Genomic DNA, 16,456 nt, shown 5'->3' on the forward strand with positions numbered 1-16,456 from the left:
TCCCTCCCCCTTCCCTCCTTTCCTCTCTCAAAACAATAAGAGATTGTCCTTAGGTGAGGATTAAAGAAAGAAAAGCAGGTTAGAAATTGGTGTGATCCTGTTTCTATAAAAGAATGTATATATATTTCTAGAAGGAAAGGATGTAAATCAAAATGCTGAGTTTTTGTAGGTTTTCTTTTTGCTTATTTGTATTTTACTGTAGGCAGTGTGTGTTATTAACAGCTCCCTCCTGTTAGGGCAGCTGGCACTCCCACTGAGCTGCTCTCAGAAAGTGGGGGGTGGGTGTGGAGGGGGGCTGGGAGAGGCTGGTGAGCACATTAGCAGAGTGTGGGGTGTGGGGCGGCAGAGTGGGGGGCAGCAGGGGGGCACCTTGGGGGTCCCGGGCCGTGTCATTTGGAGGTTGTGGCGGTCCCCTGAGCTCTGCTGTCTTTCTCCTGCAGCTGCCGCCTCAGCATGGAGAGCTGTGCCAGCCCCCGCCCTGGAGGGCTGTCCTACTGTGTGGCTTTCTCCCAGCTGCTGGGCCTCACGGTGGTGGCGGTGACCGGCGCCTGGCTGGGTCTGTACCGGGGAGGCATTGCCTGGGAGAGCGCCCTGCAGTTTAACGTGCACCCGCTCTGCATGGTCATAGGCCTGGTCTTCCTGCAGGGAGACGGTGAGTCCTGTGGGCTCCCTGGAGCCGCTCCCACAGAGGTGCTTTGCGACCCCATCACCCCTGAGGTCTCTCGCTGCTAGATCTAAGATTCTAGAAAAGACAGGTAGAGAGGGGCCTGGAGACCCTGGGAGTCCAGACAGGGGCCCTGCCATTGGTGTCTCCTCCTTTCCAACGTGTCCCGGCTCTTCCACCTGCGGCTTCAATAAGGAGCCCCCAACGTGTGTGCGTGCTTCACAGGGAGGAGCCCAGGGGCGGGGCTGGGCGCTGAGCTGCCTTCTGTGGCCCCGTTTGAAGTTGGCGGAATAGTGAGTGTGTGTGGGGCGGGGTGAGGAATGCTGGACAGTCCTCTCTCTGGTAGGAGCGAGGTCCCAGCCCTGCTTGCTGAAAGTAGTGGATATCTGATCAGGCTTCCATATCGGACTGTTTGAGGACCCTCACAGCCACAAGGGGAGCTCAGAGGCTCGGGGCATCTCCGTGTGACTGCATGATGGACCTAACACTCAACCTGGGATACACAGGACGCCCGACAAGAAGGTGTCGGACCAGCTGGGCCCCACGGAGCCAGTTTTCTCCTCCGTTTCCTGCGGCTGGGGTCCCTGGACCAGCCCTTGACTCAGAACAACTCTCAGCCACGGGTGTCTCCTTGCTGCTCCGGCAGGAAGGCCTGGTGCTCGTGAGGGTGCTGACCCCGCTTCTCACTCCCACAGCCCTGCTGGTTTACCGCGTCTTCAGGAACGAGGCCAAACGCACAACCAAAATCCTGCACGGGCTGCTGCACGGCTTCGCCTTCATCATCGCCCTGGTGGGTGAGTTCCCGGGCACAGCCCTGCCTCCCGGCCTCCAGGCGTCCCAGGCGGGGCGGGGACATTGGGTGCTGGGACGGGAGCCCAGAAGTCCCGGAAGTCCCGGCTGGTCAGGTTTCTCCTGGGTCACCTGGCCCTCTCCCTTCCCCCACTGGCCCATCCTCACGTGACCCCTGTCTCCGTCCAGGCCTGGTGGCAGTGTTCGACTACCACCGGAAGAAGGGCTATGCTGACCTGTACAGCTTGCACAGCTGGTGTGGCATCCTTGCCTTTGTTCTCTATGTTGTGCAGGTGAGTCCTTTCTGCCCCACAGCTGTGGGGGAGGGGGGGGGACAGGGGGCAGGGCGAGCCAGGGGTGGGGCGGGCAGAGGAGTGGGGAGGAAGGGGCTAAAATAGTGCGTGTGCCTCAGCGGGCCCCATTGTCCAGGGTGTGTGCCCTCAGGTGAAAGTCCTGTAGTACAGCTGGATGCTGCTTTCAGATTCTGAGATGGGTGTAAGCCAGGATTTTAGGGGTGAGGGGCCTTGGATCCCGGTGCCCTTCCAGCTGACACCCATGTAGTTTGGCCAAGGCCCAGCCCTCCGAGCGTGCAGGAGTGACGAAGGGGACCAGGCCTGAGGCCAGGACCTTACCCCGAGTGCTCGCTGCTCCCCGCCCTCCACTCTGACGGTGGAGGAAACCAGTGGATGGGTGAGGGGGTGAGGGGTTCCCGTCCGGCTTGGTGTCCTCGGTTGGTGAGCCGATGGCCAGCGTGGTCCCCTCCTCGCTGTCCCTTCCAGTGGCTGGTGGGCTTCAGCTTCTTCCTGTTCCCTGGAGCTTCGTTTTCTCTGCGGAGCCGCTATCGCCCACTGCACATCTTCTTTGGCGCCTCCATCTTCCTGCTGTCTGTGGGCACAGCCCTGCTGGGCCTGAAGGAGGCGCTGCTGTTTAAACTCGGGTGAGTGCCTGACCCCCTGGACCTCTGCCATCTGAGCCAGCTCTCTGTGTGAGCCACCCAGTGGCTTTCTCTCCGGGTGGGGGAGGGAGGGGCTGGGCTTGGACGAGGCATCTTTCTGGCTCAGGCGTGAATGGCATGTGGCCTAATGGTGACCCCGGGGTGGCTTCTCCCTTCCACCCCGACCCTGCAGGACCAAGTACAGCACGTTTGAGCCCGAGGGTGTCCTGGCCAACGTGCTGGGGCTGCTGCTGGCCGGCTTTGCTCTGGTCGTGCTCTACATCCTGACTCGAACCGAATGGAAGCGGCCCCCCCAGGCCGAAGAGCAAGCCCTCTCCATGGACTTCAAGACACTGACGGAGGGCGACAGCCCCAGCTCCCAGTGACAGGCTGCTCAGGCCCTGCGGGGGTGGCGGGGCCTGAGTGTGGGGCCTCCTTGGTCCCCGTTATCACCGGTGTCTCTCCCACGGCCTCGGGGGCTGCCTTCAGGATTCCTGGCTCCCGGGATGCTGGGCAGAGCGGGTGGGGACCGGAGTGGTGGGGACCGTGGGGCAGCCTGCCTCTTTGAGCAATTGTTTCCGGGCTGTAGGGCGTGGCCACCTCTGCTTCCCCCTCCTCACTGATGCTTTAGTGCCCTGTCAGTCATGCGCAGCCCCTGCCCCTGTGTCCCCATCACCCCCTCAAATGGAGAAGCTTTGAGTAGGCGTTTGGGTGATCGCAGAAGCTCAGACCCCTGAAGGAGTCGGAGAGCGGCTCCCCCAGTAGAGGCAGTGGGTGAGAGCCGAGTCCTCGGGCTGTGGGGGAACTGGGCCTCAGCGACAGGCCCGGCAGAGCCAAGGCTTGCTTTGTGTAACTGAATTCAAGCCAGGAGTCTCGTTAGCCTGCAGGGACACGTGGTCCGAATGAGCCTGGTGTTTGGCAGTGGAGCAAGTGATATTATCTGTAAACTATGTGGGTGTTCAGAGTGCGGCTCCCCTGGAGAGGGGCGGGACCGGCCCCTGGGAGCCCTGGAGACAGCTCTCGCCCAGCTGTGCTCTCGAGCCTTCCCTTCTTTAGCTCTTTGGCCCCAGGATGGCTTTGCTGGGAGAGGGGATGGGGCTGAAGAGGAGGGAGAGGGCCCTGCGCAGGCTGCTGTGGGTGGTGGCTTACCTTGCAGCTCAGCCTGCGGCTCCCATTGTCCACGCTCACCAGCCAGGCAGGCACTGCTCTGACCAGAGGCTGAGGGCACCACCCTTTCATCAATGAAAAGCTGCTCCTCCGGCCCCCTTTCCCTTTCAGTGGGGCGATGGAGCTGCCCGCTCTGCCCGGGAGGACAGCCTCATCTGCCCTGACCTTCCAGGGCCCATCTCTGCAGGAAGTGGGGACTGAGTCGGAATCACAGTAACCCCCCAACCCCACACATGTGCTGTGCTGTTAGCTGAGTCACTGTTTGGCTTCAGTCTGGAAATAACGTGATTAGAGCATCGATCTTGTACTTGGACTTGGCGAGTGTTCTCTCCTTGTTTTGTTCATTTTCTGGGCTGTGAGGAGCATGACACAGTTCGAGACAGACACGGTTTACTTACATGAAGACGTTAATAACATTTCCAGATCTAGCGTGTGTTTTCTTAACCGTTACCTTTTTCACAGCTACATGCTGCCTTGGAGAAAGGGGGTAGTCTCCTCTACTGCTCCGATTTCTGATACTCAGTGCCTCCAGCGAGGCCGCTTCTCAGCGGGTGGCTGTGGTCCAGCGCCCTCCCGCCTCCCCTGCAGCTCGCCTGGATGAGGGTGTTGGCTCATTTAGACTGTGCACTCAGTGGGGGCCCAGCCTCATCAATTCTTTCATCACCTGGCACTCGCTTGTGTAGTCAATGTTTACATGTGAGAAAACTCCACCTTAGACAAACTACCAAAGGAAACTGTATCTCCCCTGCCGAATGCCTCACAGAGAAACGGAGCCTTGGATTTGCAAGGAAAATCTGTAAACCAGTCTGTTTGCCAAAGTGTATGTTGGATGACGAAGGAGCAAAAAGCCCCCGAAAGCTGACCCTCGTAGTTTATTGTATTTGCCTGTGGCCAGTCTTTTGTGAAATATAACGTCGTGTCGATGCAACAGGTGATTTAATAAATGTTCACAGCAGATGTCTCGCCTGCTATCGTCATTTATTGTGGCAATAAGGAGCCGTGCTTTTGGCAGTCAGGTACGTGAAGGCGGTTCTGCCGGGTGGAGAGAAGTAGGATGTCCCCAGGCTGGGCACACAGGTCATGACTAATGATATTGATCAGCCCGGTTCTGCCCAGGCACGCGGCTGGTGGGAGGTTCTTCCAGGTGATGAGGGAAACCCCTTTCTCACCCCTGAGTGGCCTGCACGGTGGAGCTGTAAGGGGCTGATAAAGGCCTCAGCAAGAAGTTCCCCCCAGTATTCCATTAACCTTTTTCTTTTTAAAAATATGCCTCTTTATTCCTTAAGAGCAAAGCCTTGAGAACAGAGGTTCCGGGAGTGTTGGGTGGGATCTCACTGGACGGAATACACCGTGTGCTCCTGAAAAGCACTTAAAACGACTCCACGACGCAGCTCACTCCACGGGACCCTACAGCAACCCCTCTGATGTGGTAAATAGTCCTTTGTTGACTCAAATTCTTCCTAACAGTTCCTTCCTTTTCAGTGTGGTGTCTGGGCCAGAGCTGCAGAGGTCTTTGTTTTTTATGCAGCTGAAGAGTCTCCCAAATCACGGTTCTCTGTGGACCTTCATTTGCTTAAAAGTATGCAAAGCACGTTGCGGGATACACGCCACAGCTGGGCTCAGTCAGGGGCAGGGCTGCGGGCTCTTGGGCGAGGGCAGAGGCACCACACCTGTGAGTGTGCCCTCTCTCTCTGGCCTTTGTGGGAGCCCCTGAGACTTCAGGGTCTCTGTGTCTGTGAACATTCAAAGGATCCAGACAGGGTAATGCCCCTCCCTCCAATGCCACTCCTTCACCTCCTCAGGAGGGACCCACCTCCTCACAGGGCCGGGAAGCCCCCACAGGTGCCACCGTGACTCCTCTTGACCCTGGCAGAGTTGTTTCTCCAAAGGAGCACAAAGCAGCAAGCGTCCCTCTTGACCTGCTGCCCTTACTCCTGCAGTTGTTCAGGTTGCTTGCTTCGTGGGTCACCTTCTGAGAAGTGGGCAGCCTGGCATAGGGAACCCGTGCAGGCAGGTCTGAGTCAGTCCCACCTTGGCCTGTCTCAGTTTAAGGTCTCAAGGTCTGCATTTGCATTTTGGAGAGAATGATGCCATCTGTCAGAGGTTACGTGAAGAAAATTAGAGAACCTATACAGTCCCTGTCCACAGTGTCTCGAGAACAGCCCAGCACCACAGGCTCTGAACATGGCCTCTGGGGGACCTCCCCTTTCACCGTCCCTTTCACCGCAGGGCCTTCCAGACACAATACACTTGTTATGAACGCCCATCCTTCTTCCTGGGAACAGACAGACTCAGTTCCCAAATTTCTTGAGACTCCTCCGGCTCCCATTTTTAAAGCTGAGGGAATGACGCTGCGTGCAGCCCCCCATCTCTGCCTGTGGAAGGGGGTCTGGCTACCTTGTGCGCCGTGTGCAGCGGGGCACTGCGCTACAGGAGCTGCTAAAGGGCGCTTGTGGGGAATGAAAATACGGGGAAGACGGTCTGATTCGGGACTTCTGGGACTCGACAAAGACCTTGTTGTTTGCTGCTGCTGCTGCTGTTTCTTTAGTCAGGTTCAGGGTAAGTTCCTTTTTAAGAATTAGCTTTTTAGGAATCACTACCTTCAGCTTTCTTCCAATATCCCAGGCATCCTTAAAAGGCTTTTCCCCCTCTTGCCAACCACTGACTCATTTTTTATTTTTAATGAGCTAACTGGCTGCCCAGGAATGGCTTTCAGACCGAGCAGGTGGTTCCTCCGGGTCCTCTCCTCTCCCGACAGTCCTGGTGTCCAGGCCGGGATGGCGGGGCACCCCTGGTTTCCTGCTCCCCAGCGTAGGTCGTGTGGGGGAAATGGAAGTTGCTACCCAGCAGGCATGTTTGTTCAGCACGATCCGGTGTCTAGAGGAAGTGGTCTCCTTCCTTGCTTGTCCCTGAAGTAAAGAGGTAGGAGCTAGGCAGGAAAGGTGGCTGGACTCAGTGCTGGCCACTTTGTAAGCAAGATAATGTCTCCACAGCCAATTTCAGGAAATCTGCAGCCTCTCCATTCACAGTGCACCTGCCTAGCTGTCTGCATGGTGAGGACTGGAATTTTCGGCCAGATTTCTGAAAAAAATATAAAGCTACCGGAGGCAGTGGGCTCCCAGTGCTCACCGAGCCAGTCCTGGGACAGCTAGGGCTGCCCCCACCCTCGGGCACAGCTTCTAACCCTGCAGCTCTAACTGGCGGTCGCTGCAGCCTGCAGTTTTGGGACGGTAGCTGGATTGGGTGCAGCCTCACCTCGGCTATTCAGATGAACCGAGGTCAGGGCTCGCGTGGTGTGGCTGGAGAAAAACGCTTCCACTGGAGAAAAAGCCTCCCTTTCTCATCACACGCGGTGGGCCTCGGCGGACAGGCCTCTGTCGGCCTTTTCTTGTCCACGGTTCTCCAGGGCCTATCAGTGTCCAACTCCAAGGAGGTGCTCAAGCACTTCACCCAGTGAGCACAGCCCGAGGGGCGATTCGGAAGGTCTCGCAGGAGACCAACCAAATCATCTCGCGTTTGGCCTTCGCCTTAACCTGTGGAGTCGTCCTCAGGAGCTTCCTCGGCACCGCAGGCCTCAGGGAGAGTGAGCCTGAGCCCGCTGCGTGGGGAGGTCACGGAAGGAGAAAGCACCACAACGCCATGTTTTTCCAAGGGTTACCCATTTATAAATAAGTACATTTGCTTTCATACATACAGTTCATTGTACAGATGGCGATCTGTATACATGGGCAGGAAAATGCATTCACTTAACTTTTCACATCTATCTCACACAGCTCACATGTACAGACAATAAAACTGCTCAAGCAAGTACAGCAAAGGAAATGCCTTCCTTATACACGGGGGGCTAGACGCCTCTGGTGGGTGTGGGACTCCCCACGGCACGAGTTCACAACTGTGTGGTGTTCAATATATCAGGATAGAGAACAAACATGCATTGGATAATATATACTGTACAGAGAAAGTCCTTTACATCCGAGTTATAGAAAACCTAAAGGAAACTAAGTGCATTAAAGCTTTTTCCAGCAAGTGTCTTGAAAGGACAGCAAAAGGAGGAAGAATCAAAATCAGATTAGTACAAATCACTCTTTAATTGTAGACTGTACATGTCTGTACTAATTGAAACCATCTTGGATTTGGAGGAGACAGAACAGAGACGGAGATGCTGTGCTGTGCGGAAGGGAGGCCACGCCTGAGAACGGCCCCATCCTGAGCCTGACAGGAGCCGGCCCCACTCGGCAGGAATCAGCCAAAGGAAAACAAAAGGAAACAGGAACGAAGCCAGAACAGGAAGTGTAACTTACAGACTCCCGAAGCCACCTGGGAATGAAGGCGAGATCGGGAGCCAGCATTTCTAACTTTTTTCCAGTTAAGTGGGTACACAATAAGGCAGGTACATTCAAGTACTGAAATTTCCAGAATTAACTCTGTCTGGTCCCAGGGACAGAAGGGATTGGGCTGCGTACCCCTAACCAAGTGTTTTGGTTAGTGATTAGGCAAAAGAAAAACCCAGCCAGCAAGTGCTAGGAAAACAAACCAGCTAGGCCCCTTCCTTTCCACAGAATAGGTCTGTCTGAAAAAACACAAGCGATGCTGGCCTGCGCCTACTAGGACATGCATCCAGCTAGAACCTGACGGGTCAGCTTAGTGGAGCGATCACAGAGTCAGCATGAAGAAATGAGATGAGGCGGGTGAGGAAACATGAAAGTAACACTTGATTTTTGGTGTCCAATTATGCGTTCATTTGGTACTGACTTTCAAAGCTCTGACTGTGGCCATCATGTGGCCACATCATCTCAGGGTGGCTCAGCTGCTGTGAGGCATTGGACACCGAAATGCAGGTTACCGACACTTCAGCCCTTGAGTGGTCTGTTATAAAAGGAGTTGATGAAGACCCGGTGGTGATTCAAGTAGCACTGCACATGGCTCCACCAGCCCCATTGTGCTTGTGTCCAGGCCCCCAGCCAGCCACCTGTTCTTGGGAGCAGCCAGAGCTGAGTTCAAGGCATTGCATGGTGAAGGTTTCCATGACACGTCTTTGTAGGTAGCTCTTACCCCTAAGCCCTTTGTTCATTGTTGTTAGTCATGGTAGATGGTCAGTCTGGAATTCCTAAAGGAAAAGGAGAAAAAGCCACACCTCCCAATGCACATGCAACAGGGCAGCTCCGGCCTCCGTGCGGGAGCAGCAGCAGGCTGCCTTGCAGGTTAGCTTGGGAAGTGGGCAGCCCAGGGACAGAGAGGCAGGGTGGGTGAGACTGGGACAGGGGTAGGCACATCCTGACCCCCCAGGAGAGACTGTTCCATTTAGTGGCAAAGATTCAGAGACCAACTGGTTTTGTCCAAGGCATTTCTGCAGTAGAAAAATAACTATCTTTGAATCAAACCATCCAACTGTGACACTTCTGGAGTTAATAAAAAGTTGGAGGCCAAGAGGGACTGAGATGGGTGCTCATGGGGAAGAAGGGGTCTTCTACATACCCATCCATCCACCAGAGCAAGGGAGTTCTGGCCAACCTTCTCCCAGCCTCTGCCTGGCTGAAGGTCCAAAGCAGGGTGTTCAAAGAGCTCATCTTCACAACCGACGCAGATGTGTGAAGACCCCTTTCCAGACCTTTGCTCCCTTCCTGAACCCTCGGAGCTATGGGCCAGCCTGCTGCCCTAGAGGCAGCCCCTGGATGAGATGCTGCCTTTCTTTGCTACTGGACAAGCCTGGTGCGGAGCCACAGTGACACCTAGTGGTAAAGTATGGTGAAGCAAGGTGACATCCACAGAACCCAATGTCTAGGACTAAAATCTAAGGAAAATACTTAAGGATATGAAATTAGATACGAATTAATTTTTCTATTGGGTAAATATCTGGAATACAAAAATACCAATATTTAGAGAGGGTTTCATAAACTACTATACAATATAAGGACTAAGAATATCTTTCTCTAAGCTGTTCTGTTTACAATAATTTAGGAAGAGTGTTTAGTAATCCAGGCTTAACTGAATCAGCCAACTTGTATCTCTGGACAACGACCTGGGGTACTGTACATGATTCTAATAAGTGGAATTTTCCTGAGCCTTCAAGTTTAAGTTAAACACATCTAAAAAGAGGGCACATGGGAGAACAAGAAGGGCTTGTGCTCTATTAACTTGGGACTTTAATAGTGCACGCCTGCGACCTGGGCAAGCTACAGCAGCAAATACAAAATGGTCTCCATTTTGTCCATGCCAAATTCTCATGTTACACAGGTTTTCCCTTTACTTTGTAAATAAACATTAATTTTTAATTGTTAATTGTGTGCCTTACTGATCCAGTAAATAAAGTAACCATGTCTCAGGAGTCCCTAAGAACATTGCTGGAAAAGCACTTTAAAATCACTGCAAATATGTTTTTGTATTTAAAAATTCTTACTCTTTTTGATGCTTATATACAAGTTATTTCTTGTGCTATAAATGTTGTGATCCACTGCTTGATTTCTTTCCTTTTTTTCCTTGAAAAACACACTAAAAGACAAGAGCGTTTTTGCTACTTTCTAATGAAGACAGTACTCACATTTAAATATCCAGTATTAGAGTCACAAATTCAAACAGTAAAGTGCACCCATTTATAGACATGACGTGATGGAAACCCATTAGTGCAAGAATTCTGGGCAAACGGAACGTACAACCTATAAGCTGAAGTTGGTCACCACCGTCTCCATTTCAGGGTGATGTGCACAGGATGAGAGGAACTTACTGGTTTCATGTGAAAAATCCCCCTCCCACTGCCCCACCTGAAGCCAGACATCGATTCAGCAAATGCTGTTGGGAGAGGGGCAACTCTCAGGTACAGTACTAAGATCATCCCATGGCAGTGAAGTAGCAAAACAGGGCACAGGCAGTCTGCTTATAAGGAAGAACTCCGTCTCCTCCCCTATCAGGTCCAGTGGGCATTTTGTAGGCAAAAACAACTGGCGCCCAGTAGTGATATTCACTCCCTCTTCCAATGGCTAAAAACAAATTGTATTTTGTCGACATTTTAGGTGTTCTGCCCAATGAGACACAGACCCTAAAATTTCCTGTTTATCCTGGAAAACCGAGAGAGAGACTGTGGGGAGAAGTAGCATATTTATAAAATCACAGAACCTGTTCACCCACCTAGACAGGGGGGAGTACAGATGTATGTGTCTTGTTCCAAATAAGCAGGGGCACTTTTCTAAGACACTGAGAAATTTTTCAAAATGTAGCAGCGGCTCCTCAGTGAGAGGTGGTTAAAAAGGATAAGATGCAAAAAGCCCAACAGGGTTAAGACCTGGACAATGAGGGAGTGAGAGGCTGCTGGGCTCCCAGCTGTAGGCTGTACTAATGCTGTACATTTTCATCTTCTTGTTGAGAGGTTGAGAGAGAGAGAGAGAGAGAGAGAGAGAGAGAGAGAGAAAGAGAGAGGCTGATGCCCACTCTGCTGTCATTGAGCAGATAGTCCTTTGGCATCAGAGAAAGAGTCTGGGTCTTGAGTTAGCCCAGCTGTTGCCTCTAGCATCGGGTCAAGTCCCGGCCTATTTCAGGCTTGCAGGCGGAGGGGGGTCCATCTATTTGGCAGAATCTAAATTAGTAAAGAAGTGTTTCTGGTCTCAATTTCATGCTTCAAGCATGTTGGAGCGATGCTTTCAGAGGACACTTACTATTACAAACTGGTCTGAGCCCATGTGAATTTTTATTCAGGAAGTTGCCCTACCTGTAGCCCTTTTCGAACAAGAGCAGTGATTCCTCATAACAGAGAACGAATTCTCTTTTGTTGAGTTTGACTTGTTTAGAAGGTTAAACTCTAAGAACTGATGAGCACTCAGGACCGGGCCTATGCTAAGGCTTTGGCTTTCAGTGTTCTTGCCGCTCATCCCATGCTGGCCTCAGCCCCTCAGGGGACAGCTGAGCAAGAGACCCAGGTGGGTGGAGGGTGCCTGGATCAGAAGACCTGGTATCTCATATACACCCACCCAGGCTGAAAGGGGGCCTTCTTCACCCTGAAAGGAGACACTTTGTGGTGCCTGGTTTTCAAAATATCACTCCCCGAACACTCCTACCTAAAAAAAGAAACAATAGGTAATGAAACTATAGATCTCAAAATGGAATGAGACAACATCTGGCACAAACTGCAATGGCCCTGGGTGCAAATTCTGGGAACAAGTCTTTTAGTCCCATGAGAATTCAATTTGTTTCTCAAAGAACCAATTTCTTCACTAAATACCATCTGGGTTTTAAAAAAGAGGGCCAGTAAAGCAGGCTAGCTCCAGGCGACGATCCACCTCACAGGATTACTGCCCCAGCCAATCTTCCGTTTACTTCTTGTGGAATCTGATGCTCAGGATCTGAAGGGGGATTTCTCCAAAGATTTCCTACAGCCTTTCAATGAGAATCCGGAACAGTCTTTCCTTCTCTCTCTCTCTTCCTACATATTTATTTATTTCCTCCCTCACCCATGGAAAATCAGTAGTTTTTAATGGTAATTGTTGGCTAAACATCTAAAGAATAATTTTCAGTGAATTATTAAAAATTATCCATGATTCTTACCCAATTTTCTTGGCTGACCAAAATATTTAAAAAGCTGATTGCTTTTAAAATGTTGTTAAAATACTTCTTGGAAAATAAATATAGTGGTTACTTCAAATAATTACATTTGTGTGTTTTTTCTTCTAATTTAACAGACATTTCTTCTCTTTCTCTTTGATCCTTTCACCCACACAGGAAGACCAGCAACAACCTACAGGAACACTCAAGACCTGAAGACTGCAGGGAGCTGGCAGTAGGGGAGACCAGGGCACCAGAATGCACTGGGGCTGGCTATCTGGAAAACACGGGGTTAGAGTGCAAAGACAAAGGGAGCATCACACTCTTTACAAAGTTCCTGGAAGAAAATGAACAAGAACATCTTATTTTTGTTAAAAAAAAAAAAAGAGAAAGACATTTACACAACCAACAAGAACATCAGTGAAAGCGATTGTCTCCTGGAAAAAGCTGACCAGTGTGTCTGATCTCCCTGGGTTAAAGCACACGGCACAACAATCTCCTCGTTGGCATCTGAAGAGAGGGAGAGAGCATGTGGCTGGGCACAGCAAGAGAAACTGAAGTCCTGGCTCACTGGAGGCCAGCTTCCCAGTCGGCTGCATGCAAAGGATTTCAGCATGTGGGCTGCCACCTCTGAACACCACACAGAAACTACATGAGAAATTAAGCTAGAGAACTACCTCAAATGTGGAAACCAAGCCTAAAAATGTGCAGTGAAAACATAGGGGTCTCACTCCAACAAATGTCTTTTAAACATTAGACTCCACAAATGGTCTCTTTGGTTTGATCGGGGATGTCTGCCCTTGTCGAGAGTCCCGGGACAACTGCCTGTACAGGTTGTCCTGGTATGCCTGAGCCACAGGGAGGGTCCGAGCCACCTTCACATCGGGGTAGGAGGAGGCCTGGCTGACTCTCTCTAAGAGGTCTCCGCGGGACCCGTTCGCCAGCATCCCGTGGGGGCTGTAATAATCGTCCTCCAGCAAATGGCCATTCTGTGCATTGTTGGTTTTGTTATAAAAGGCAATGTTGCTGATGGATGATGGTGGGCTGAAGGACTCAGGCTGAGGCAAGTTGCCTGGAGACGTGGGGCTGAGAACGGTATCCACTGATGACACTGCCCAGGTCCGATTCTGCTGGTGAAGATGGGGGTACTGTTGAGTCCGGGCTGTTTTATCTATGATCCCCATGAATGGTGTGGTCCTGGATCGGGTGGGCTCACTGGGGTAACCTCCCTGAGTGGGAGACACTGGCGACAGCTCGTCACATGACCTATCATATGCGGGTTTTAGTGGGATCTCCATCTGTTGAATCGAGGAGGATGGCCGGAAGGTAGGTGTTAGGTTGGAGGCAGATGAGATACTATTGCTAGATGGAGAGAATCGAAGGCCTACGCTTTGGGAGTGCAGCAATGGCCTAGGAGTTGGTGGGTGGGGTTTGATTTCATTGGGGTTGACACCAATAGGTCTTCTGATTAGATGCGACACATCAGGGGAACCTAGTTGGCTAGAGGAACGCTCCAGATCTAGTTTTGAGTGACAGACTGGGTAATAGGATGCGGACTGACTACGTCCAATCTGTGGTGTCTGGCTGTATCTCATGCCACCTCGATATGCTGAGGAAGGTCGCTGTGGAAGGTCTTCTTTGGTCAACCCTCCATGCTGACAGATGGCGCCTGCACTCAGACTGGCCTGGACATGCTGCACAGGTCTCCCATCCCCAACAATCCCCCCAATTGACCCTTGATAAACCAGTCGGCTCTGACTTACTCCTAGGTCCCCTTGTGAAGACTGGTACTTACTAGCCATTGAGTGGGCTACCTGACCATAGGCCCCTGAGGAGATGACAGTGCTTGAATGAACAGCAGAGCTGGGCTGGTTGCTTCTCACAATCTGGGCCTTAGCAGGCTGTAGCCTGAGCCCTTGCTGGGGAACCGCCACAGGAAGCTGAGGCATCTGGTAGGGCCTCTGGGCCATTTTGGATAATGGAGATTTTGGCCTGCCAGGAAGTTGACTAACATTTGTTTCTTGCTGATAGCGCACAGGCGAGCCGGACTGGGCTCTATAGACACTCATGCTTTCAGCTGGAGGGCTGGCCCGATACTGAGGGCCTCTTCGGAGAGGGGAAGGGGGAGGGCTTGGGTATTCTTTGCCCTGCCCTCCCACAGGAGGGGGGCTAAAGCGGTAAGATCCACCCTGATGAGCCGGGGAAGTATGTGGTGGACTAGGCCTGTAATGAGAGTTCTGGTGAGTTGGAGAAAGAGCAGGTGAGGTGGACTGATAGCTCTGTCTAGTGGGAGAACCTACAGAACTACTGGACCGGAAGTCAAAAACCTGATGAGAGCCAAGCGGGGAGCTGGAGATGTAGGCGGAGTCCCTGTGGGCTGGAGAGGAGGGTGGGCTCTGGATGATCGGGAGCCCCTGACTGGGCCGTGCCTCTGTCTGGAGGCCAATGGAAACATTTTCAACATCCTGCTCCAAGTACTCTTCCTCGAAAATGTCTTGCACAGAGTATATGTCTTCATGCTGTGGTTCAGATTCTGCTTCTTCTGGTAGCTGCTGCTGAGGCGGCTGCGGTGGCGGTGGCTGCTGCTGCTGCTGCTGCATCTGCCTACACTCCTCCTCCACTCTCATCAGGAGTCTCTGGATCTCACGGTTGTTTGGACACAGCTTGATGGCCTCGCTCAGGTCCTCTAAGGCTGCTGCAAACTGTCTGCTTAACACAATGTAAACACAGGAACTGCAGTTATTCTGAATCAACAGGAATCACCCAGCGCTGAGAACATGGTCACTATTTCAGAGAACTGTGGGAGCATCTGTCAGAGTCGGGGGTTTTGGTTTTATTTAATTTGTAAGGAAGGAAACAGGTAGGCTGTCATTCTAGAGGAGTCCAGAATGATTCTCTAACCCGTTCTGCCTCCATCTTCCTTCTGGCCTCTCTGGGATTAGTGAGGAAATGTCCTCATTTTGTCAGTCCAGCCAGGCCCTTCAGGAAGATTCTATTAGTGCCCAAATGCACACCAGGCAGTATGAGGGTTGGGTGGGGTTGTCATTTACAGGGTCACTGTCAATTAGCTTAGGAATAAAAGAATAACTACGATATTTAAAAATCTTGCTGATCCAGCAGAATTTTTTTGTTATATTCTTAATATTTTGGCTCCAAGTTTCAGGCCTGTTTCATCCTAGGCAAGAACTCTGTCTTCTGCCCTTCCTACCCCTCATCCCACAGCACTATTGCTCCTCCATTCTGCTACATCAAAGCTGGGAAGATATTAGGCTTGCTGATTAGGCAGCTCAGATTCTAATTTACAAATTAGGACGTGAACTATCAAAGATTTCCCATTCTCTCTATTAATATTGCCCAGAAAAGGAGCCATTTGATTTGTGGGGAAGGAATTATCCGGTGGGAAAGAGAACTTGACAGTCAAGCTTCTGAAGAGCTAGTTAAGATTAGTATTACTGCCACTGTCGCCACAGACTTATCCCGGGTTTGACTTCCAGGACCACATCCCGCCCTGGTTATATCAGTGAGCCTGAAGCAGTTCTTTCCCATGCAGTTTGGGAAAAGGGTGGGATGCTGGCAGGAGGCATCAAGGACAGGGACAAGTTATCCGAAGATCACTGATGGCAGGTTCTAGGTCTTTCTGGGACCCTTCCTGCCCACTGGCCAAACCACAGCAGATGGGCATGAGGGATGGAGTCCATTGTGGGTCCCCTCAATCCTGGCAGCAAGGGCCTCCTGTCTTCACGAGTTTGTGGTGTGGGTGGTAGGGCTTTAGGTAAGAAAGAGGTTTGATGCCACCAGACTTGAGGGGAGCCCCCCAAGGAAGACTAAACAATCCAGGGATTCCCCAAACGCCTACACGAAAAGAAAGAGGAGCCTGTGATGTACGTGACCCATCCTACTTTTCCCTCTGAAAGGGTCGAGGGGATGTCGCTAAGTGACCTCTTCCTAAGTCACCAGTGTCTCCTTATGCTACCTGCTTGGGGGTTAACACGATTGAGAGATGGCAGAGGGTTCTTGAAAGAAGGTCCCACTCTCCAACATGAAAAAGACGTTTTTCACCCAAAGCAAAATGCGCTAGATTTCCACAGCCCGGAAGACTTGCCAACCTTAAACTGAGTATTGCTATGGGAGCCATCCCCAAAGCGTGGCCCTACGAGTCCTCAGGGATAGACACACATGGGTACATATGCCCCAGGATGGCCTACATTGCCTTGGCCAGATTTTCAGAAAAGAGACCTCTTGCTTTTTACCCTCTCTCTCTCTCCTCACCTGCTGCTGCGTTTTGCCCTTGCTCTTGCATAGTAAGCTTCATAAGATTTCGGTTTCAGCTCCAGGGCCTTAGTAGCAAATTCCTCCGCCATTCCAAAATCCTG

The 16,456-nt window shown here is 51.8% G+C and overlaps 2 protein-coding genes across 5 annotated transcripts in view; one reads left to right on the plus strand and one right to left on the minus strand.

Moving 5' to 3' along the window:
• Positions 1 to 4,511, plus strand: part of LOC102756542 (cytochrome b561) — a 24,317-nt gene extending 19,806 nt beyond the window's left edge. For 2 of the 4 annotated variants that reach the window (XM_015572440.1, XM_006776729.2), the window contains exons 2-6: positions 441 to 652; positions 1,360 to 1,458; positions 1,643 to 1,746; positions 2,233 to 2,390; positions 2,581 to 3,972. In XM_015572440.1, coding sequence (XP_015427926.1) covers positions 454 to 652; positions 1,360 to 1,458; positions 1,643 to 1,746; positions 2,233 to 2,390; positions 2,581 to 2,773 — 753 coding nt within the window. In that variant the 5' untranslated portion in view covers positions 441 to 453 and the 3' untranslated portion in view covers positions 2,774 to 3,972. Of the gene's footprint in view, positions 1 to 437; positions 653 to 1,359; positions 1,459 to 1,642; positions 1,747 to 2,232; positions 2,391 to 2,580; positions 3,973 to 4,016 lie in introns of those variants that run through there. The other 2 variants (XM_015572439.1, XM_015572441.1) reach the window with 2 other exon arrangements.
• Positions 4,512 to 12,451: 7,940 nt separating this feature from the next.
• The window catches only part of TANC2 (tetratricopeptide repeat, ankyrin repeat and coiled-coil containing 2), a 228,796-nt gene continuing 224,791 nt past the window's right edge, over positions 12,452 to 16,456 (minus strand). The window contains exons 24-25 of the mRNA XM_006776730.2: positions 16,353 to 16,453; positions 12,452 to 14,789 (exon numbers count right to left, since the gene is read on the minus strand). Of these exons, the coding sequence (XP_006776793.1) occupies positions 12,830 to 14,789; positions 16,353 to 16,453 (2,061 nt within the window). The 3' untranslated portion in view covers positions 12,452 to 12,829. The remainder of the gene's footprint in view (positions 14,790 to 16,352; positions 16,454 to 16,456) is intronic.

This window comes from Myotis davidii, unplaced genomic scaffold (assembly GCF_000327345.1).
Source record: "Myotis davidii unplaced genomic scaffold, ASM32734v1 scaffold69, whole genome shotgun sequence".
Taxonomy (NCBI): domain Eukaryota; kingdom Metazoa; phylum Chordata; class Mammalia; order Chiroptera; family Vespertilionidae; genus Myotis; species Myotis davidii.